The following is a 23442-nucleotide window of genomic DNA, read 5'->3' on the forward strand; positions in this document are numbered from 1 at the left end:
GACCCCACTCAATTTTCTGGTGAAGGAATTTCTGTAAAGTTTTATGGTTTGTTTTATGTCTTCAAGTAGATTATAAACCAATAGGAACTGGAATTAAAAATTAGGTTTTAGAGATATTCTTCCAAAAGAGAAAACTGAATTGATTTTTACTTGAAGCATTTAATATCACTTCCTTAGAGCTAGTCAGTGCATAGAGGGAAGGGAGGAAAGCTGATACCATGTTAGGCTTCAGGGGTTTGCAGCAGTCTTTGGGTGAGTTGTGTGCAGGTATTTGCAATGAATTTCATTTCCTAATACTATTTTGTGTTAGTTATTTTGTGTTTCCTAAGTACTCAGATTAGGCAGAGTGGAGTTTATAATCAGGGAACTTCCAGGAAAATGCCATTTAAAATAGCAAATAATCATTCAAACATAAGTGTGCTGAGGTAGAAAAAACCTTAAAGAAAAATACTTTTATATCTTCATTTGGAATACAAAAAAAGTGGAGTTATTTTCAAAGTTTTGATCCTCCATATTTCTCAGATACATTATGGAAATAGATTAGTATAGCTGCTTGAATGGCTGTATTAAAATTATTTCATTTCCCTTGAAATGGGTTTTATAAAATATATTGTTCTTCATATTCCTAGTCACTCTTGACCCACATTTGATAGTCAGTGGTGAGATAATTGGAGAAGGCAATGGCACCCCACTCCAGTACTCTTGCCTAGACAATCCCATGGATGGAGGAGCCTGGTAGGCTGCAGTCCATGGGGTCGCTAGGAGTTGGACATGACTGAGCGATTTCACTTTCACTTTCATGCATTGGAGAATGAAATGGCAACCCACTCCAGTGTTCTTGCCTGGAGAATCCCAGGGACTGGGGAGCCTGGTGGGCTGCCGTCTATGGGGTCGCACAGAGTCAGACATGACTGAAGCGACTTAGCGGCAGCAGCAGCAGTGAGATAATAACCATTTTAGTATTTCTGAAAGTAGTAGTATTTTTAAATTGAACTAGAAATGCCCTTATATAAATTTTCATCATCAAGGTCACACCAGTCTTTATTTTGGCCTCTTTGAGACTATCCACAAACCTCTTTTTTTAATTCTTAATAAAATCTGTGTTGATTTTCATTTTGAATTGTCTATTTTATTCCAAATACATGAAATACAAGAGCATGTAAGCTATCTAATGATTGTCTTTTGGCAATTTTACATAAGTATGACCTGATCTTACTATCTTTAGTAAAGGGGGGATTGTTTTTGAAAATAAGTACTTTTAAATAGTATAATTGTGTACTTAAGGAAAATTTTCTCTTTTACAGTGTGAAAGCCTATAGGAAAAATGTTTTGGCAAAATGTGTATGTATCTACGTGTGTTCTTTATCTATTTTGTAAGTTTAAAATTAGAGAGGGTATAAATACCTTGGGTTTCCACTGTTGGTTTTTGTAGTACTTTTTATCCCATCTATGTTTTCTTTTTAAACAGGTAAATGTCAGCTTGACTTTAATGATTGCATATTCATTTTGCTCACATTCTTAAGTATTTTCCTATCTTATTTTTAAAAATTTCCTTATGTGCAACTACCTAAGAATGTTTTCATAAGTTATGATCAGGATAATGTTTTGATTTTTAAGGAAGAATCTGAAGACAATGCCTGTCTTATAATGGGAGTTAAAATTGAAATCCACCTCTCCTACATTAATTTGCGAAGTTTGCTGTTTCTTCGGTTAAAAAAGATTCTTAACTCAGTTATTTTGAGAATTAAATGATAAATGCTTTTTCTAAATCTTTAACATTGGACTGACACATTTAAGCCTATGCAAGTTTCTGTATTAGACTACAGCTATATAATCCAAAATTTCAAGGCCTTGAATCAGTAGGGAGATTGATAGCTTTTCTTGACTTGCATAATCTAGTATTGGGGTTCCTTGAGAATCTTCATCTCCTTCAAAAACAAATAAAGCACTTATCATTCTTTGAGAAGATACTAATAGTAAATTTAGGATCTGCTAGGAAGGGTCTTAGAGGTAACTTTCCAAGTGTCTAATGGATAATAACTATAAAGTTGTAATTGTATTGATATCTCTAATTAATTGTAGGGTTATTTTTCTATGGAGTGATTTGGACTTCAGTTTCTTAAAATGTTTTTCAGTATGGTGGTGATATTACCCGAAAAATGAAGCTTTTGAAGAGACAAGCAGAAGGAAAGAAAAAACTCAGGAAAGTTGGCAATGTTGAAGTTCCAAAAGATGCTTTTATAAAAGTTCTGAAAACACAATCTGATAAATAATTGGTGGGAAAATATAAGGAATTTTCATAAATTAAAAATTGTGTATCTTTTAATTTTCCTTAGTAATTATAACATGTTGAACACAACAGAAGGAAAATTATAAAATTTGCTTGTTACCTTCAAAGTTTTCAATTTTAAATAACCTCTTGGCTTTTCTTTGAAAGACAGTAATGGGTGGATAAGAACTTAGATTCTGAAACCATATTGCATGGTTTCACATTTCTGTTCTACCACTCACTAGGCAAGGTGACCTTGACCAACTTACCCTTTCTTCATTTACTCTTCAGTAAAATCAGAATTATACTATTACTTCATAGGCTGTGAGTATTAAATAATATGTTTAAAATGTTCAGAAGACTACATGACACATAGTCAATGTTAAGTGATTCTTACTAGTTTTCAAACATGTTCTTTACACTAAAAGGGCTCGTACTTAAAGATTTGATCTCGTTCCAATCCCACAATAAGCTTGTTAGATGGATATATTTAGATGATATATATGAATCTGTTATTAAAGTCAAGTAACATATTATTTAGACCTGTGATCTAGTTTTTCATAAAATTTTTACAAATGTTATTTGGAAACCAGATAGTTTACATATATATTAAAATAAGGATATGAGCTGCCTTATTCTGAGAATTAAAATGCATTTATATAAAGGGATAGATGTTTGATATTAATAGCAACTGTCATTAATGACAGTCTAATAATTATTGTCTAGATTTCATAATTGAAACTAATTGAGACTGACTGAAGCTTTAAATAACTTAGTTAAGGTCACAGTCAGTAAATGGCTGTCTTACTTCAAAGCATGTCTTCTTAGTAAATAAACAAGAGGGCATACTGTATTATAGTAAGATAATTTAGCCATTGATTTTTGTCCTTTACTTTGAATGAATTGAATAAGGATAAGACTGTCAGTGATAAATTTTATACAAGGTTGTTATGAGATAATTATAAATTCAGATAGTGGCAACTTAGTTAAAATTGTGAATAGAGGTTAAGTTAACATGTGGCTTAGTCCTAGTTACATAAATTAGTCAACCATCTTCTTCTAGCTCTGGTAGATCAGATGGATTATGAGATCTCATGACAGTATTATTTTAATATAATTTCTGAGATGTTCTGTCATACCATTATGGCCGGGGGAAAGTTAGAAGTTGGTACCTGGCACATAGTATGTACTGTGTGTCTGCTATTTAACTTGTATGCTTACTGTACAAGACCTTGATGCTGGGAAAGACAGGATGACATGGCTTCATGGCATCATCAACTCAATGGACATGAGTTTGAGCAAACTCTGGGAGATAATAAAGGACAGGGAAGCCTGGCGTGCTGCAGTCCATGGTGTCGCAGAGTTGGACACAACTGAGCAACTTAACAACATAAGTATTTGTACAGCTTGATACTTTTTCTTTTCCCTTTAACCTCTGACTTTTTAGCAAACAGTTTTAGTAGTAGTACAAAAAGTATTTTTCAGATTTTTTTTTTTTTAGCATACTCTTCTCTCCCCAGCCACTTTAATGAAACATGATTTAGAGTTGTGTATTCCCCCAGAGTAGCAGTCCCCAACCTTTTCGGCACCGGGGACAGGTTTCCTGGAAGATTTTTCCACTGCTAGGGGGTGACTTGTGGATGATTCAAGCGCATTACATTTTTAATAAAATTTTATTTTTATTTATTTATTTTTTTTGGCTGTGTTGGGTCTTTGTTGCTGCATGGGCTTTTCTCTAGTTGCAGTGTGCAGGCCTCTCATTTCAGTGGCTTCTCTTGTTCTAGTATGCAGACTCCAGGGGTTCAGTAGTTGTGGTTCCTGGGCTCTAGACTGTAGGCTCAATAGTTGTGGCACCTGGGCTCTGCAGCATGTTGATCTTCCTAGATCAGGGACTGTATCTGTCTCTTCTGCACTGGCAGGCAGACTCTACCACTGAGCCACCAGGGAAGCCCTCATTTATTGTGTACTATTATTACATCAGCTGTACCTCAGATCATCAGGCATTAGATCTCAGAAGTTGGGGACACTGCCCCAGAAGACCTTAATTACTAAGATTTTTCTGTACATCAAAATATCATAAACCGTTAGTATTATAATAGACACCATTTATTGAGTTTAGCATGTTGACAGCCACTGTGCTGAGCTCTATAGACATTCCCTAATTCAATCTACACAACAATGGAGGTACAGGCAATATTACCCTATTTCATAGGGGAAGAAGCTCAGACTTATGTATTCCCCAGCAACATCAAAACAGTGGTTTCTTTCTTCAGACCACAATGCTTAGCTACCGTGCTTTATTGCCTCTTGTGGAAATATCTTCAGTAGACTTAATTACCAGGTATGGGACTGGGAGATACTACTGATTTCACCAATTATTCAAAACGATTTACAATACTCAAGTCTATTAAAATTTCATTATCTAGAATTAAAGCAGCATATTTTATCCTAACAGTCCTATTTATTTTTATTTTTTAATTTTCTATTTAAATATTTTTAAGACTATATTTCAATCACATAGGCGATTAAGCAGGTATATAAGTGATGCTTCTACTAGGTGGACTTATAAAAAGCAAAATATGAAGAGTGAAAAGGAAGTATTTTTTACTCCCTAAGAAGCAGAATTAAGAAGCTGTATAGGCAGAGGCATTGTCTCTTAAATCTAATTGCATGATGACAACAAATAAAAAGTATTAATAAATGCAATCTCATAGCTACTATTAATTGTTAGAATATTTCAGATGCATGTGTTCAATTTTACTTCTGGAAATAAAATTTAGATAACTTAATATTTGTTTATTACAAGCTTTATTTGAGTTATAGAAAACAATATACTTTTATTTGTAATTTAATGATGCAAATTGTTACGCAATCTAAAATAGTTTACAGTAATTCCTTTTATATTTCATCATATCCTTTTATACAGTATATATATGTAAGGAATAAAGCTAATCGTTTAATAGGTTTAATAATTTTTCTTAAAAAAAATTTCCTTCAGTGTGTTTCTAGGTATAAAGCTCATAATTGCCAAAATACATATATTAAGTGCATGAACCCAAGTCATTAAATAAAACTAAGGTCACATTTGTAAAAAGAGAAAAAAAAGTGCTAAAGACGACAGTGCACAAAAAACATGCACTTAATACATACGTTCCAAAAGGACATAAACTGTAGTTTTAGGCACTGCCATCTCTTCAAATTTTCTGTACCAACAATATCTAATAGGACTTTTGATGTCCAGATGCTACTGTAGAAAGATGACCAAGGCAACCACGTGCAGAAAGCTTGTGTGTAATGCAGAGAAAATAAAGACAGCATTCGGAAGTAAAGGCTTGCAATGATAGTTGCATGATACCTGAAAGGCTTGGAGTGTCCTGTTATTAAAAAGTTACAGTCTAATAATGCCACTGGAGTCATATGAATGATACTTGATGTACAGAAGTCACCTTTAAAATGATTTACAATTTGTAAATAGGCAGACATTTCTGTGGTGTTACATTGACAATGTGGCTTCTGTAACAAGTAGCTGATCAACCATGAGAGCCAATTATTTCTCCTAAACCCTAGTATAAAATGGACACATTTTAAATATGGAATGTTTAACATAGATATTAGACTTCAAAAATGACAATATTCAAAAATCCCCCAAGTTTTAATCATATTGCATAGCTGAAAATTCATATATGTATAAAAGTGTTCTGTTCATTCAAGCAGAATTTTGATCCAATCTCCTTCAATTTCCTTCTTTCATACTGTACAGTGGATCCACAAGTTTATTGTGCACATGCATTAAACCTTAAAGAAAAAAAGCACATTTCTAGTTTTATTTCTAATTTGAACTGTATCTCATTTACTTTAGAAAAAGAAAGACTTAATAAAATACAACGTATATTAGCTACCACCTAATACAAAATAGTTGTATTGGAAATATGCAAACAAAAATGTTTCAGACTGTTTAGTTTTCCCTTCTCCAGAGGATCTTCTTGACCCAGGCATCAAACCTGGGTCTCCCATATTGTAGGCAGATTCTTTACCGTCTGAGACACCAGGGAAGCCCCCAGTACAAAATGGTTGTATTTATTGGAAAGATGCAAATAGAAATGTTTTGGAATGTTTAAACTACCTAGCAAGTATCAATTTATGGTTATGAAGTCGTAGATCTAGAATGGGGTATAGGTTCTTTGTAAGTAACCAAAAGTAAGAGCAGTTTTGGCTTTAGAATTTCAGTATGACAAAATAAAAGATTTGAATACTAATTACATCTAAAGTCTATTGAGTTTGACTCTCTGAGAAGCTTAGAGTCAAACTCTAGTCACACTCTATTGAGGAGCTCAGAACTGTTGTTACGTTAGTTCTCCAACGTATTACCCTATTCACTCATATGGCAAATTATTTTTCACTTTTTTACATGAGTGTTTACAATAGGGGTTGATGACAAGTCACTCAGACAAATTTACCAAAACAATGTAGAAGATAACCTACATTAAATATTAATTTCCAAGTAAATTTAAATTTCATCTTATAATTGGCATGCTTGTAAACTCTCCTTAATTATTAAAGCTTCTTGGGGAAATCTTCCAGTTACTCATGTCTTTGGGGAAATAAATGGTCCCAATTAATCAACTAAAGATTTTATTTGGAGGTCAGAGAAATCAGTTAAATTTACCACGCTGTTAAGAACATGTAGACTGGGAAAAGGGACTAATGTGGTTTTCTTAAGAAATGGAATTACTAGATTGAGGACACAGGGTACTTGCTAGTAAGGAAGTATTGTTTATCAAAAGACTGCAGAATCACTCTAAAATTCAAACTGTGAAGACCCATTTTTAAGAGCTAAGTAAAGGGACATGTAAAGAACACTAAAGTCCTACTACATGTAGTAGGAGAAAAACCAGGAGTGGAACAGTCCTGAGAGAAATATTCACTAGTGCAGTTGAAAGAATGTTAATTACTCAACAGCTTACTTCAGTGTCTCATGAGCACCTCAAACTTGTTGACAAAGTCCAGATCCATTTTCCCCTTCTATACCATTTCTTTAAAAATATTAGTATATGGTATCATCTATCCTTTGCTGAGCTGCTAACAGCAGACAACTGAAATTCACTGGTGATGTTTTTTCTTTTAAACTCAGGAGCAAGACTGGTTGACATTCCTTTCAAAATACATTGCAAATACAAATACAAATACAAAATACATTGCAAAGTAGCTATATTTCTTCATCTCCATAGCTAGTTGAAGCCACTTTCCTCTCTAATCTTACTACCAGCTCAACACCTATTTGCTAATTTTCCCTTGTCTAATTAAAGGAAAAAAAAAAAAAAGAAACTAGATTATACCATTCCCCTACTTAAAATTCTCTTATTGCTATGGTTACTTAGAAAATAATTTAGATTTTAATCTATTGTCTTTGTTTATCATTCTGATCTCATGTCCTTCCACTTTCCCCCTTTTATGTCACACTCAACCCTGCTTTGTTGCTATTACCTCAGAAAGGCTAAGCTTGGTCACAGTGCCCGGTCTTTATACTTGCTGTCTCATTTAGCTGGGAATGCTTTTCTCCCTGAGCAAAGCATGATTTTTCTCCTGTAGGCTTACTGGGTCTCAGCCTAAATGTCACCTTATAATGAACTACTATTTCACGTTCTTTAGAACAATTTGCACTCTCAGAAAATAAACAGGTTCAGGACCTTAAATTTACTGCTCTAAATTCTGGGTCTATAAAGATCATGATACACAGTGGAAGCTCAGTAAACATTTACTTTAAAAAATCTGTGACGGTTCAGTGAGATGGCTTCTGGGAAGCTTTTTTTTTTAATATAAACAAAATGAATTTAGAATATATATTGTTAAAAAGGAGAAAGGGAGAGAGTGGAGGCCAAGATTCTGTAACTCAAGGTCCTTAAGACTGAAAAGTATCAAGAGCAGTGGCAGAATGGCTAGACATGGAAGGATGCTTAATCATTAACGATAAATTTAGAATCTTGGAGGTAAGACTGGAGGGACTGAAGTTAAAGTGTTCCACGCAGCTGGAGAGAGAGAAGGGTCAGAAGGTTAAAGTGAGTAATGGGAACAGTTGGAAGACAGCAAAGCAAGGAGCACAATTAACCCAAGAAATGAAAGAATTATGTATAAAAAGAACTAAACTAAGCATAAAGGCACTTGATAGGTTCTGCCACCACCTCAGGAATATGACAGCTATTTAGCTATCTGGCCTTATATATAAAATGAAGTAACCTCTGCTCAAAAGTTCAAAATAGGAAGCAAGGTACTTAGCATAGCGCATAAAAGGCCTATAATGATGTTTGGTTTCTATGTCTTAGATAATGTAATCTCTAATACTTGAATATAGTTTCTATAGTGACAGTTCCGTAAGTTATTTAGCCTTCCCTTCCATGCTTACCAGTGCTTTGAAGATAAAAAAGCCTATGATAAAATCCATGAGAATGTGGACAAACCAACAAATACTTCATTCATTCAACTGTTTCATGCAAACTATCTCTGAAGCTAGATTTTAAATTACTTATTTACTGGCATGTGTTATTTGCTCAAAAAATGTTAATACATAAGAATATTTTTCTCAGGGCTAGTAACTCCTCTCCTCCAATATTCTTTTGAAAGGCCACTGACATGTGAGACCTCATTTGCCTTTTCACTAAATTTTTAAAGTATAAGTGAGCCCCATTTTAGCTTGTACTTTCAAAACAATATACTTTGTTTTCTATTCTATTAAGAGGAACTTTCTCTGCTACTGTGTTAGTTCATCCTTGCACCTGTGCTGTTGATTATGCCATTTTCTTGAAAACTAAATGCTAGGCATCTTCAACAGCTCTCAGTCCCATCAGCTCAATTAAAGTTTTCTTCAAGTACTATAAAAATATAAAAATCTCCTCCTTAATGTACCTTGGATTTCACAGTGATTTACATAATTTAGGTCTTAAACTCAAGTGGTATCAGTGTCACGTGTTTATCCATCTACCTGCCCAACTTCCTAGAATTTACCAAGTGTCTCCAATGTACTAGGTATCCTTTGAGATGCTGAACTAATGCAGTGAACCAAAACTAAAGTCCCTACCTTTATGGCACTACATTTTATTGATATTTTCTCAAATCACTTAATGAGCCAGTTTTTATGAAGAATGCCAACTACCTTCAGGCAGGGAACCTTATACTTCTTTTGAGTAATACCACAGGAGACAATATTTTTGAAGGCACTGTAACTCATGTTTCCTGGCTGATGACATTAACTGGAAAATAAAATTTACATTTCCTAAAAATGAACATTAAAGGGTAATTTTTTATACTGCAAAAGTTATCTGCTCATGAAAAAAATTTACCAGATAATTATGACTAAATAGAACCAATCTTATTTAAAACAAGATTTAACTGAAAAGTTTACAAACAGTATGTAAAAAGCAGCAAAGTGGAGACTGGAGAGACCTGAGAGGAGACAACAGAGACAATGGTAATCTCAACCATGTAGTTTAGAAGATACATGTCTTCTAGAGTATCAGCTCTTAGAGGATCGTCCTACTTGATATAATTCACCTACCATTTGCTTAAAGCTTTGACCATGGTAAGAATACATCAGAGCTTAAAAATGCACAATTTAAAACATCAGGATAAACATTACAAAGCCAAGTCATTCATAGTTTTTTTTTTTAAACTAAACACTAAGATAAAGCAACTTGTACATAAGATGACTTGTACATTAGATAAAGCAACTTCCTATACAAGAATGTGATAAAAACAAGTAATTGCCACTTAAATCATAAATAGAAATAAGTAAATTCTAATGAGAGAATGATGAAAATGTATAGACTTCTGACATGTTGCCTGAAGAAGAAAAGCTAAATATAGATTTTATGGTTTGGTTCAATCTGAACTCATTCAAGATCTATCAAGCTATTGGAGTAGGGCTTAAAAAGGATAAAACAAAACAAAATGTTCACCATGATGATAGTGTCTTGAAAATATATTACTTCAAGGATATAACACATAGGTTTTATTTAAAAAAAAAAAAAAAAACTGGAATAAAATTATTAAAATGCTTTCCTGTGATCTATATCTTTCAAAAGATATACTGAAATAAATTTCCATTTGCTAATGAATTTTATTGTTTTAGATGTAGTTAAGATTTCTTTAGGAGCTAATAATTAGAACCCTTTAAGATTCCTATTGATACCTTTAAAGGGATGGTAGAAGAATAGTGGTATGAATGGTATTTGAAGAATTAAAGATAACTATGCGATTCATTTCCTTCAGTATATCTAGCAATAATCTAATAATGAGGACATGACAAATATATAAAATTACATTTATAACGTATAGATTTATGAAGTCAACCATTCTACCTTGTATCAAAATTCCTTACTGTAAAATGAGGTCTATATATAGCCCAGAACAATATCTCAAATCTATTTTTCTCCATATTGAAGGAGGCATCCTGACAGAGGCTGATGTCCTCAATCTCTTCAGAAATATGTTCAGCTTCATAATTTGTAAGTGACTTAACATCCCTACTAAGCCTGTTAATTCACCTATAAGTGGGATTATAAGAGTAGCCATGTCATAGAATTTTGAGAATTAAGTACATCAGTAAGTATATTATGTTTAAAATAGCACCTGGTAATATAAGTATTGGCTGTTATTATTTTCTGATAAAAACCAGACCGATCAGACAAGGGGGGTTTATCTGGGAATTACTCGTGCTAGAAAATGGCAATGTTAAATGAATCTCCTCTAAACTGGCATTAAAGTATGTGGATATTGAAGACTGCTTCTGTTAACTTTGTCAAGGAATCTAATAATTGTGATGAAACCTGGACTACATGGAAATATATGGGTAAAATGCCATCAAGAGCTCTATCTTATTCATAACCCATAACTGAGCTATTCTCTGTTTTTATCTGTCAAATTACTAATTACAATTTTCAGTTTAGTTTGGTATATTTGTGACTTGGTAAAAAGCTGGTAATTTAACTGATAAATATATAAATGACTAAAAGTAATCTAAGTGTTTAACAATAAGGGAAACATTTAAGTAAACTATATAGCCATTAAAAATACTTCTGAAGAATATTTAGTAAAACAAGAAAATTCTCACAACAGGTTAAGTGCAAATACAAAGTTCTATATCTATGATCAAAATTTCATGTTAGAAATGAGACTATTTTCCCTGTTTGCCAAACTTCATTTGTATTACAGTCAAGATTTTTTGACATTCACACACTCGCATGAACCATGAGTTACTGATTTCCTTTAAACTGAATTTTCAAGTTATTACTATATTTCATGAATATGAGATGCTGAAAAAGTATAAGACATGCTATTATTTTATGTACAACTAAGGAAAACTTGCGCCCAGATAAACTATATGAAGTCAACTTTAAACATCCCAATTTCAAATTAGATAAATGTGAAAAAAGCAGTATCTTAAAGCTAATAAAATACAGTAACCTCTTTAACCTTGTCAAAGCAACGATATCCATGAAATACAAGTTTGGTTGGTTCAGTATATATTTTTTCTAATATATATTAAACACCTAGTTATTAGAGTAAAAAGATTAAAAATATATTTTCATTCATATAATATCACCAGTACACTTACTACATACTTTGTGAATTACTGACCTATATATATGACTAATTACATCATATTCAGTCACATTAAGTTTTAATTGTTATCTACAATGGAACATTCGCCCAATCTACTTTTGAAACTTCAATGCTCACCTTTAAAGTATTTCACAGTTTTAACTCTTAATTCTAAAGTAGCATCTTCATCACATACAAAAATAGTTCGGGGATGCTGCTGGAAAGCTGAAACAGTCCACATGTGATTGACTCCTTCTTCTATTGCTTTGTAGAGAGCAAATGCCTTGTGTGCGCCTGTAATGAGGATCATTACCTGAAAAATCATGAACAATTCTTAAAACACGTTCAAATGACTAAGAAGCTCTATTTTTTAAAACAGAGAATTTAGCACCAATATTTTTCTGAGGATTGAAATAAAAATAAATAGCTCCGTATTTCTTCATAGTCCAAGATTATTTATTTCTACTCTTTAAGGTAATAGGCAAGCACAAAGTAAACAAAGTAAAATAGTATCTTGTAATGGAGTATTACTAAATATACCATAATGCCTATGATATTTAACACATACAATAGTGATGTGCAGAAGAAACCTGGGAGAATAAAGAAAAAGAAACAGGCTGTTTTGTAAAAGCAGAGTTACATAAATTACATAACCAGGAATGATTTACCAAATTGCTCTAGTCCAGATAAGTAATAGATATTACTTTGGAAAAGCAAAGGACTCTAAAACAATAGATATTTTAAAAGTAATCTAGAGTCTGAAGACTGTTCACTGAATAGATTCTATATAAAGCTATTTTGGAACAAAACTAGATTTAAAGAAGGATTCAGAATCTACTTAAATATAGGAACTATCCTTTTTTTCTCTTAAGACTCGTATGTGTTACATAATTGAGACCCATCCTTAGGTACAGAAAACCCAAGCTCTTGGTCCCAAATCCCTAATAGCCTATGAGATAATTCAAAGAACATGTGCAAAAGTGATTAAGTGTACAGATGTCTTAAAGAATCATTTAACATTTTTAGCAGTAACTCAATCCTATTTTACAAGTTAAAAGTTTACAAAATAAACCTTTAAACATTTTTTCTCTTTACAATTGTTAACTAAAAAATGAATGTTAAGGTGGTTATAATTCTAAAATATCTATAATGACGTAAAAATTCTATATTTCATATTTTATTGCCAGACCTTCTAAAACATGGAGGAAATTAAAGATTAATAAACCAGATATTACTGTATTTCTTTTATCAAGATTCACTACTTTTCATTTTGGAGCTATATCTTGAAAAATATCAAAGCCCAAAAATGCATTTAAAATGCATATGAATTTCTACTGTTTTTATTGATACTTCTTATTCTTAAGTATAGAAATCTCAGTTCAATGAAGAATTAATATGCCTATAATTAAAGGCATTTTTAAATTAAAACCACCTATAATTAAAAGCACCTATGATTAAAAGCATTCTTTTAAACATTAAAAATGCTTGATATAATAAAGTAAGCACAACACTGATTAGTGGCTTTATTAATTAGTTTTCCTTATTGGAAATTAAAGACACAGGAGTTAAAACAACAACAACAAAATATTTAAGTTCTTTGCCCTGTCTTCTATTCAGCATCTTTGGAATTAGAACCCAAGAATCAGGGTCCCTCAAGTGATTATTATGCAATCTGGCATAAATCCTTATACTAGCATTTGGAAAGTCTGTTTAAAGCAACTTTAACACTATTAAATGGGAATATGTAGTGATAATTGCATGATAGATATTTATTGAAATGGACATTATTTCATTTCAGGAGTTTTAAGATGATTTGGTGGTTTCAAAGTTAAACACTGAACATAGCACTTTCTATGAATCATCTCATTTAACTCCTCAAAACAACAGCATGAGAATAAATACTATTCCTATTTTCCTATTTTATAGATAAACTGAGGCACAGATACTCAGTACCTTGCTGAAGGTCTTGGTAAGGCTACTATATAAACAAGAAGTCTGATTCCAGCAACCACATCCTTAACAACTACAATAAGACATATATAACCTTTAATTGAGAATTATGAAGACATATCTGGAGAATCAGGAATTGAAAAACATTGTTCTCATAATGTAATCTGATGTTGCTAATGTGATCATTTCTACTCTATCTGTTCCACTATTTTCAAGGAATAAGAATAAATGTGAACAAGATTTAAGAGTAGCTCCTGTCTGAAACCAAGCCTTTAAGGATAAGCAGAAAAGGGGGCATTTCAGACAATTATGGGTGGTCAATGAAAAGCTAGAAATTTGGTAAGGCTGAACCATAGGGTAATGAATGGAAGTGGCTAAAAACTGACTGAAATTTGAATATGAGTCTTTTCATGCCAAACAAAGGGGCTGGATATCATCTTGTGATGAAGTAGCAGGGAATCAGAGACTCATTACATACACAAGTAATAACTAAATTATGTTTTTTTTTTTTTTTTAAATTGGGCTGTAATATAGAGAATGGGATAGGTAAAGAAAGGAGATAGGCATGAAGTTTACGATGGGTTTGCAATAATCCTAAAAAATAAAAACTGATATAGACCAGAAGTAAGGCAGTTCTGATGAGAGCTGGTCCCTTAATTTATCTCTAAGTTAAATGGTGGAATGTAGTGATTGATAAGATGTGAAGAAGCCTAAATGACAAAAGTTTCAAGCTCAGATAATTTTCATGGAGAGTGTTTCTATTCACCAAGGGAGGCAAAGACAATTTTGGTAAAAGATGAATTTTGAACAATTAAAGGAGTCACTTGAAGATATGAATTCTGCAGCTTCAGAAAAAGAACTGGCTAAAGATTGGTAGTTATCACTGTATTGAACACAGTTGATCTTTCTGGAATAGTACTAAACCTGCTGAGAAGAGTATTACAAAGTGAGACTGCTATTGATGTGTTAATTAAACAAACAAACAAAAACATGCACACAAAGAGGTCACTGAAAAGACTGCCCCAAAGTATGCATAAGGAATATACAGTGCTAGGATGAGAACCCAAGGCAGATGGAGGACTGACTGGGAAACAATGGGTCAGAAAGGAAGAAGAATAGTAGTTTTATGACAGAAGAAATAGGAATAGATGATGAAAAAGAGGCCCAGTAGGATAAGACTTGTAAAAGGATGATGGTTTTAACAGTTAAGAAATCATTGGTGATGTCTCATATTCAGTAAGTCAACAAAATCAAAAGTGGATTTTTAAGTTTTAATGGTCATCACAAAAATAAATATTCAAATTATTATATATAACAATTTTAAAGATGCTACAACAGTTAAAAACAATTTTGTGTCTTTTCTTTTTGAAACATCAAGGTTGTATATTGTCACCCTGCTTATTTAACTTATATGCAGAGTACATCATGAGAAACGCTGGGCTGGAAGAAGCAAAAGCTGGAATCAAGATTGCTGGGAGAAATATCAATAACCTCAGATATGCAGATGACACCACCCTTCTGGCAGAAAGTGAAGAGGAACTCAAAAGCCTCTTGATGAAAGTGAAAGTGGAGAGTGAAAAAGTTGGCTTAAAGCTCAACATTCAGAAAACAAAGATCATGGCATTTGGTCCCATCACTTTATGGGAAATAGACGGGGAAACAGCGGAAACAGTGTCAGACTTTATTCTTTTGGGCTCCAAAATCACTGCAGATGGTGACTGCAGCCATGAAATTAAAAGACGCTTACTCCTTGGAAGGAAAGTTATGACCAACCTAGATAGCATATTCAAAAGCAGAGACATTACTTTGCCAACAAAGGTCTGTCTAGTCAAGGCTATGGTTTTTCCTATGGTCATGTATGGATGTGAGAGTTGGACTGTGAAGAAGGCTGAGCGCCGAGGAATTGATGCTTTTGAACTGTGGTGTTGGAGAAGACTCTTGAGAGTCCCTTGGACTGCAAGGAGATCCAACCAGTCCATTCTGAAGGAGATCAGCCCTGGGATTTCTTCGGAAGGAATGATGCTAAAGCTGAAACTCCAGTACTTTGGCCACCTCATGCAAAGAGTTGACTCATTGGAAAAGACTCTGATGCTGGGAGGGATTGGGGCAGGAGGAGAAGGGGACGACAGAGGATGAGATGGCTGGATGGCATCACTGACTCGATGGACGTGAGTCTGGGTGAACTCTGGAAGTTGGTGATGGACAGGGAGGCCTGGTGTGCTGTGATTCATGGGGTTGCAAAGAGTCGGACATGACTGAGTGACTGAGCTGAACTGAACTTTTTGAAATTACCTTAAAAATATAAGCATTACCTTAAATCTCAGTAAAAATCAATTTTAATACTTCGAGGGTAAATTTGGCTTTTGTCAAACAGCCAAAAGTTAGTAAAAATCATATCTGATAGGTTAGGGAGATAGCCAAGCTGTGGATAGAACCTGTCTAAAATGAATTATGGGCAAAAATAACTCATTTAAACTGTTTCTAACAGTAACTGAATAATATATGTGACAGGCAATGTACTATGTTAGACATACATAACCCAATAACGCTTGGAGATTATAAATTAGTGAGGAAAAGATATTAAACAACTAAACACAAAAAACAATTGTAAACTGCAAAAAGTGTTATAAAGAGAAAGAACAGTACAGTAAAACAGAATAAAAGTAATTTTGATTATGAGGATTATGGTCAGAAGAGGGAGCTCTGAAAGCTGAAAAGTGGTGCTATTTTAGTTAAGCAAGGACTACAAAAAGTATAACATTTCACAATTAACATCAGTGTAAGGCCTCAAGGTAAGAAAGGAGTGAAAATTGAGGGCAGTGACCTCTGTGGTTCACGATCTAGTAGATAATTCCTAAGTCTTAAGAAATCTGTAATAACTCACAGGTGTCACTTCCAACATGTGTATGGAAGGTCCTCATTATCTGAGCTGCCTAAATGTGAAGATACTCATTGATGCACTGAAGACTTAATCTCCCAGTCAAACCTACTTTCCACTCAACAGAGGCATGCCCCACACATGGATCCAAATTTTACATGTACTTGCAGTTATTGGAAACAACATTGAAGAATAGTTCACATCAGAGTTAAAACTACTAGCAGATGAAAATCTATACACATTAAGCTCATTAAAATTGAAGATAAGCAAATCATTAAGTATAATCATGTGATACTTCTTTCAAAAGAATGTTATGAAAAATCTAGCGGCATTATTTACAATAGCCAAGACAACAAGAACAACCCAAGTGTGCATCAGCAGAGGGTTGGTGTAAGAAGATGTGGCTTGAGTGTACACACACACACACACACAAATATTACTCAGCTATTAAAAAAAAATGAAATGGTGCCATTTGCAGTAACATGGATGAACCTAGAGAATATCGTACTAAGTGAAGTAAGTCATACAGAGAAAGACAAATATAGGACTCATATGTGGTGCTAAAAAATAATACAAGTGAATCTATATAAAACAGAAACAGATTCACAGACACAGAAAACAAATTTATGGCTACCCAAGGGAAAGGGGGATAAATTAGAAATATGAAATTAAAAGACACAAACTATGTAACAAGGACTTACTCTATGTAGAAATGATCTGAAAAAAAAAAAAAAAATATATATATATATATATATCCGAACTGAATCACTTTGCTGTACACTGGAAACTAGTACGATATTGTAGGTCAACTATACTTCAATTAAAAAAAAAAAAAGAATGATATATGATAAAGCATTAAAGCCCTTAGGAAAATGATGAAGCCCTAGTTTTGTCATAATTTTCTCTATAATCATGCTGGGAATAAATACTATGAAGTGAATGGCATCATGTAATTTTGTTGGAAAACATGAACAAAAGAAAAAAATGTCTGAAATAACTCTCTCTTCTAAGAATTAGTGTAAGAATTGCATTATAACTTAAATCTTGCTAAATATAAGAATCTTTTCCTGTAACTCTCAGTTTTATATTTTAGAACTGAGATTGCTCTGAATTATTTTCAATTTATTTACTAGGAAAAAGGTGTTTTTCATAAACCAGTTATTATTTTCACATGAAAAACTCCTACATTCTGAATGACAGTTCTGTTTATGTATTCAAGCCTAGATATATTTATATCAAGATCAGTTACTTATTCACCATACGTCGTCGATACTCTTTCCCTTGAACCTATCCAATCCTGCTGCCAGAAAGGGATGGAGTTTTGAGGTTTCCATATAATTTAACTACTTATAATCATGAGCTGACTATAATTTGGTCTGTTATTCTCAGGGCAGGAAATAAAAGATGAATTAAAAACTAAAAATATAAGAGTCTACTGTTCAGAACTCTTACCTTCTTAAACATACCAAATTTAGAACAGATCACATCTTAGAGGGGTTCTTTATCCACTGGAAACCAACTAAGCTATGCTTCTACAGTCAAGAAGCACATGACACTAAATTACTTTCAGCCTCCCAAAGCAGTTTAATGTTAATTAGAACTGCATCTTTCCTGTAACAAGTCCTTTTATATAAAGTGTGATGTTAGGACCTCAAATTGTGAAACAGGAAGAGGCAACTGAAGCAGTACCTCCAAAGAGGTGGTGCCTAATTTTTAATTTCCAGCTCCAAAGACTTAATTTACTTGAATTCTAAACATGGCAATGAGCCTGACAGCAATCACTGAAAGCTAAACAACAATTTATATTGCAAATATGATTAAATCAAAACATCACTTATTTGACAACATAGTTTCTCCAAAATCTACAAACATCAAAGGAAAAACATCAAAGAACATTTAATTCTTACTTCTCTAGCATCCATCACTGTCCCCACACCAACTGTTAGAGCCATAGTTGGCACTTTTGATAAATCTCCGTCAAAATATTTAGCATTTGCCAAAATGGTGTCCATTGCTAGAGTCTTTAATCTTGTTCTTGATACTAAACTGGATCCTGGCTCATTGAAAGCAATATGACCATCTGGACCAATTCCTTTCAAAAGAAATACATACATACACACATATACACATAAGTAAATAAGGTTTCTCACATAAAGTAAATAAGTTTTCTCAAAGTTAAACGTGATTTTAAGACCAAAGAAATAGTCATAAACACACTTACCTTATTTTATCTGACAGCTGAATTTCTAATGCTGCAGTAAGATATCTGTTCCTATATTTGATTCAACAAGTATTTCAATGTTTTCCATATGCTTAGCATTGAGCTAGCATGATTCTAATAGCAAAATTAAGTATCACTTTATATTAGAATAATACTTTATAGTGTATAAAGCATTTTCACATGCATCATCTCAACATCAGACATATTTAACAATCTTGTAATAGAGTCAGATTATGCATATCTATTTACCTCATCTCCCCCACCTATTTTTTAAACTCAAAGGAAACTGATGCTCAAGGATAATATATAACTTGTTCAAGGTAATAATTTAGTAAATAACTAAGACAAAACTCAGTCTAAATCTTCTGATTCCTAACCTAGTAGTCTTTATAGTCACACTTTAACTTGCTTGCTTCTTAGTCTAGATAGGGCAATTAACTACAGAACCTCTCTATAGTACAGTTTATAAAATGTCTACATTGGACAAGTTATTATCTAAGGCAATAGTTTTCTTCAAACTTTTTTTGACTGTAACCTATAGCAAGAAATACATTTGACATTGCAATCTAGTACACATATAAATACAATTAAAATAAGAACCGCATGAAATACTTACTCTTACTAGGAGTCATTCAAGCTACTTTTGATTCCATTCCATTTCATTTACAAAAGGGAAATGCTGAATGTGACTGACCATACTGATTTCATTAGCTAATAATCTGTGACTACCACAATTTGAAAACACTACTTTGAGGAGATCTACTACCAGCTCTAATACTCAAAACTGTCTCTAAAATATAGGTAAGAATATGATATTTCTTATTTGAAGGAAACTGGAGATAAATCTTTTTATAAAATTAAGAATCTTTCTGTGTAGTTATTACTAAATCAAGTTTTACATACATGGACCCTACTTGCTAGTCAGATTTCTGGCAACTTCAATCAAAAAATAAACCCACAAGTTCTCTGGGTCAAAATATCTGTCATATTTATATTCTGCATATTTAATGATATACAACCCACTCCAGTGTTCTTGCCTGGAGAATCCCAAGGACGGCAGAGCCTGGTGAGCTGCTGTCTATGGGGTCGCACAGAGTTGGACACGACTGAAGTGACTTAGCAGCAGCAGCAGCAGCAGCAGGTGTATCTTATTGATTCTTAATACATAATTCTAAAACTTTTCCACAGGCTACAACAAGGTAAAATATGACAAAGAGTAACCTGGTTTTGAAGGAAGAAAGAAATGAAAACCTTAGGAAGCAGGTATCAACTTATTTAGTCGCTAAGTCATGTCCAGCTCTTTGCAACCCCATGGACTGCAACAAGCCAGGATCTTCTCTCTGTGGGATTTCCCAGGCAAGAATACTGGAGAGGGTTGCCAATTCCTTCCCCAGGGGATCTTCCCAATCCAGGGATGGAACCCACATCTCCTGCATTGGAAGGCAGGTTTTTTACTACTGAACTACCAGGGAAGTCCAAGATACGAACTACCAAAGCACAATGCGTGCTAAGTTGCTTCAGTCGTATCCGACTGTTTGCAAACCCACAGACTGTAGCCTGCCAGGCTTCTCTGTCCATGGGCTTCTCCAGGCAAGAATACTGGAGTGGTTTGCCATTTCCTCCTGCAGGGGATCTTTCCAATCAAGGGATCAAACCTGGGCCTCTTACGTCTCCTGCATTGGCAGGAAGGTGCTTTATCACTAGCACCAGCTGCAAAGCCCTTAATCTAAGGGAATCTTTAGTAATACAGGATTAACTTTTAATCTAGTATATAAAGCCCAGACCTATATGTGGTTAATATGCATGCTTTGTTTCCACTATTAAGTATGTATGTGCTTGGGAATTTTAAACCATAGATATCTCTCTCTCTCTAGATTTGTAAAACTGTTCTGCCTTTCCTCTTCAGTATAAATCTGCACACTTTTATTTATTTTTCTCTATAGAGGAAAAGATAGAAATAGGAAAACAAAGAGTTCCAGAAAAAATAGAAGTCCTCCAAGATCAATTCTAGTGGTCTCACTGGTGATTTGAGTCATACAGAAGTGTACAGCAAAGCTGAAATTAACCACAAAGGCTCATGATGGAGAGGAGTCAATACAGCCCCTTAATGACCACGAGTAATTACCAAAAATTGAACTTCCGGATATAAAACTGTATTTTTTAAATATTCAGAATTTTTTATAAAGCTTTATCAAATTTTCTTTAACATAATCATCAATTCTAAAAACCATGCTTAATTTTTATTCAGTCTTTGAGTCTATACTAAGATATCAACACCCTTATGAAACATCCCTAAAACCTCTGAGTCCGAGTTGTGTGTCTTCCTTGTGTCTATAGTTCTGTGGGCTAGAAGGTAAACTTCATGAAAGTAAAGACTTTTTTTTCACTACTATATCCTGATATTTAGAACACATGACACATAGAAGGCCCTCCATAAGTAACAGATGAATAAATGAAAGGAGGCTGGTATTCTTTGGTATGTTCAGTATAGTTTTTTCCTCCTCCTTCCCTTCTCTGATCCCCCTACAACAGGGCCTAGATCAATTATAACACCCTATATCTCATCTCTTTTAGGCAGAACTATAGTGGTCTAGAGATAAGTACTTGTGCTAAGCTGAAACAATCAGAATTTCTCTCTAGAAATCTGAAATTTGACCAAGGGATACAAAAAGAAAGAAGTCATCTAGAGCTGAGGCATTTGATGATAGCACTGCAGGAGAGGCTCAGGTGAGTCCTTGCTTCGGTGATCTGAGGCTCTTGGTTCTTGTTCTTCTAAAGACGTATTTTTTCAACTCTAGTATCAATTCTGTGAATTACTCCAGAATCATCCCAATAAACTCACTTTTGGTCCCATTAGCAGATTATAGTTACTTGCAAATCAAAGAATCTAATCATGTAACCAAAGTAGAGGGTTAAAATCTTCCCATCATCTTTTAATTTTACCTTTTAAGCACAAATTATCTTAAGATCATTTTAAAGTTAATAATGCATTTAGAATCTATTTATAGATTTCCATGTTTGTGTATTTTATTGTTGGATCAGAAATTGCATGATACACCTTATTCTTTCTCCCAACACTCTCTCGTCAGAGGAATTTCTGGGAGTGTATTTTTCCTCCTTTCTCCTATCTATAGAGGGACAGGAAACTCTTGTTCCATTTCCTAGGAGTGAGCTATGGTGGGTTACTCTGCAGCTCTTCTCTGGTCGTCTTATTTCCAATTCAGAGGGGAGAAGTAGGCAACCCCATTCTAGCCTCAAGCCCAACCTGCCATCTCTAATTCAACTTTACCTTCAATAAGGCTGATATTTTGATCCCATTTGGCTCAGTTCTTAGTGTTTTTATTAACCAAACCCTGGAACAAAAGAAGGGTAAGTGGTAAGACCCAGATACCAAGCCTCATCTTGAAAATCCAATGATAACAACCTAGATCAACAAAGGCAAAGAATCAAATGAGATTCTTTCATGAGACACATCCAGTAATGGGGTATTCCAAACAGGGAAAAGTCCAAAGAACATGTAATAAGCCAACTCTTCATTCTCTACATACTATGTCCCTTGGATGATAAATACGAACTGTCAGACCCTGGACTGGCCCATGACTACAGTGAAGGTGTTAATGGAAGAGGAAAGGAAATCTTAGATTCGGTTTTGTTTTTTTTTGCAAGGGGAGAACTAGAGGAAGTTTAAGACAAAAATTGGTTAAAAAACAATATTAAGTCATTTTTAGTAGTAAGAGTCATTAATAAACAAATAATTATGATTATGTGCTATTAGTTTCAAAGGGAGAACTAAGGTGGGTTATTTGAGGAAATGCACCAAAAAATTTAGCTAAAAAGAAACAAGAAGTGACTTAAAGCTATGAGGAAAAAGGAAAGTTCTACTAGAAGTATCTGAAAAGCAAAACTAAACGCTAAACATTACATTAAGCTAAAATATTTTCTGGAAAGTAGGCAAAGGGAAAAAATGGACTTAAAGAGTTCTTATCAAGTTTTTCCCCCCAGTAAATTCTATTTCCTGGCATTAAGATGCCAAAGGATTTGTCTCAAGAAGCCTTTTGTAAGATCAATGAATTAACAGGAAAAAATAAGCCCTCCATTAAAGTAAAAAAATACTATTTATGTTATCCATGTAGTCATTTTTTAATACTGAAGTTTTAATAACTGCTGTATCATTTTGTATAATGGTATGAGTGAAAAGTCGCTCAGTCATGTCTGACTCTTTGTGACCCCATGGACTGACTATACAGTCCATGGAATTCTCCAGGCCAGAATACTGGCTGCTGCTAAGTCACTTCAGTCGTGTCCGACTCTGTGTGACCACATAGACGGCAGCCCACCGGGCTCCCCGGTCCCTGTGCTTCTCCAGGCAAGAACACTGGAGTGGGTTGCCATTTCCATCTCCAATGCATAAAAGTGAAAAGTGAAAGTGAAGTCGATCAGTCCTGTCGGACTCTTAGTGATCCCATAGACTGCAGCCTACCAGGCTCCTCCGTCCCTGGGATTTTCCAGGCAAAAGTACTGGAGTGGGGT

At 34.0% G+C, this 23442-nt stretch overlaps 2 protein-coding genes across 4 annotated transcripts in view; one reads left to right on the forward strand and one right to left on the reverse strand.

Moving 5' to 3' along the window:
* Nucleotides 1-5054, forward strand: part of GUF1 (GTP binding elongation factor GUF1) — a 31130-nt gene extending 26076 nt beyond the window's left edge. For 2 of the 3 annotated variants that reach the window (XM_055588447.1, XM_055588449.1), the window contains 2 exons: nt 1305-1341; nt 2136-5054. In XM_055588447.1, the coding sequence (XP_055444422.1) occupies nt 1305-1341; nt 2136-2273 (175 nt within the window). In that variant the 3' untranslated portion in view covers nt 2274-5054. The remainder of the gene's footprint in view (nt 1-1304; nt 1342-2135) is intronic. The other variant, XM_055588448.1, reaches the window with a different exon arrangement.
* A 6-nt stretch (nt 5055-5060) lies between these two features.
* The window catches only part of GNPDA2 (glucosamine-6-phosphate deaminase 2), a 29652-nt gene continuing 11270 nt past the window's right edge, over nt 5061-23442 (reverse strand). Inside the window, exons 5-7 of the mRNA XM_055588450.1 lie at nt 18599-18783; nt 12002-12176; nt 5061-6064 (exon numbers count right to left, since the gene is read on the reverse strand). Coding sequence (XP_055444425.1) covers nt 6003-6064; nt 12002-12176; nt 18599-18783 — 422 coding nt within the window. The 3' untranslated portion in view covers nt 5061-6002. The remainder of the gene's footprint in view (nt 6065-12001; nt 12177-18598; nt 18784-23442) is intronic.

This window comes from Bubalus kerabau, chromosome 7 (assembly GCF_029407905.1).
Source record: "Bubalus kerabau isolate K-KA32 ecotype Philippines breed swamp buffalo chromosome 7, PCC_UOA_SB_1v2, whole genome shotgun sequence".
In the NCBI taxonomy this organism is placed as follows: Eukaryota; Metazoa; Chordata; class Mammalia; order Artiodactyla; family Bovidae; genus Bubalus; species Bubalus kerabau.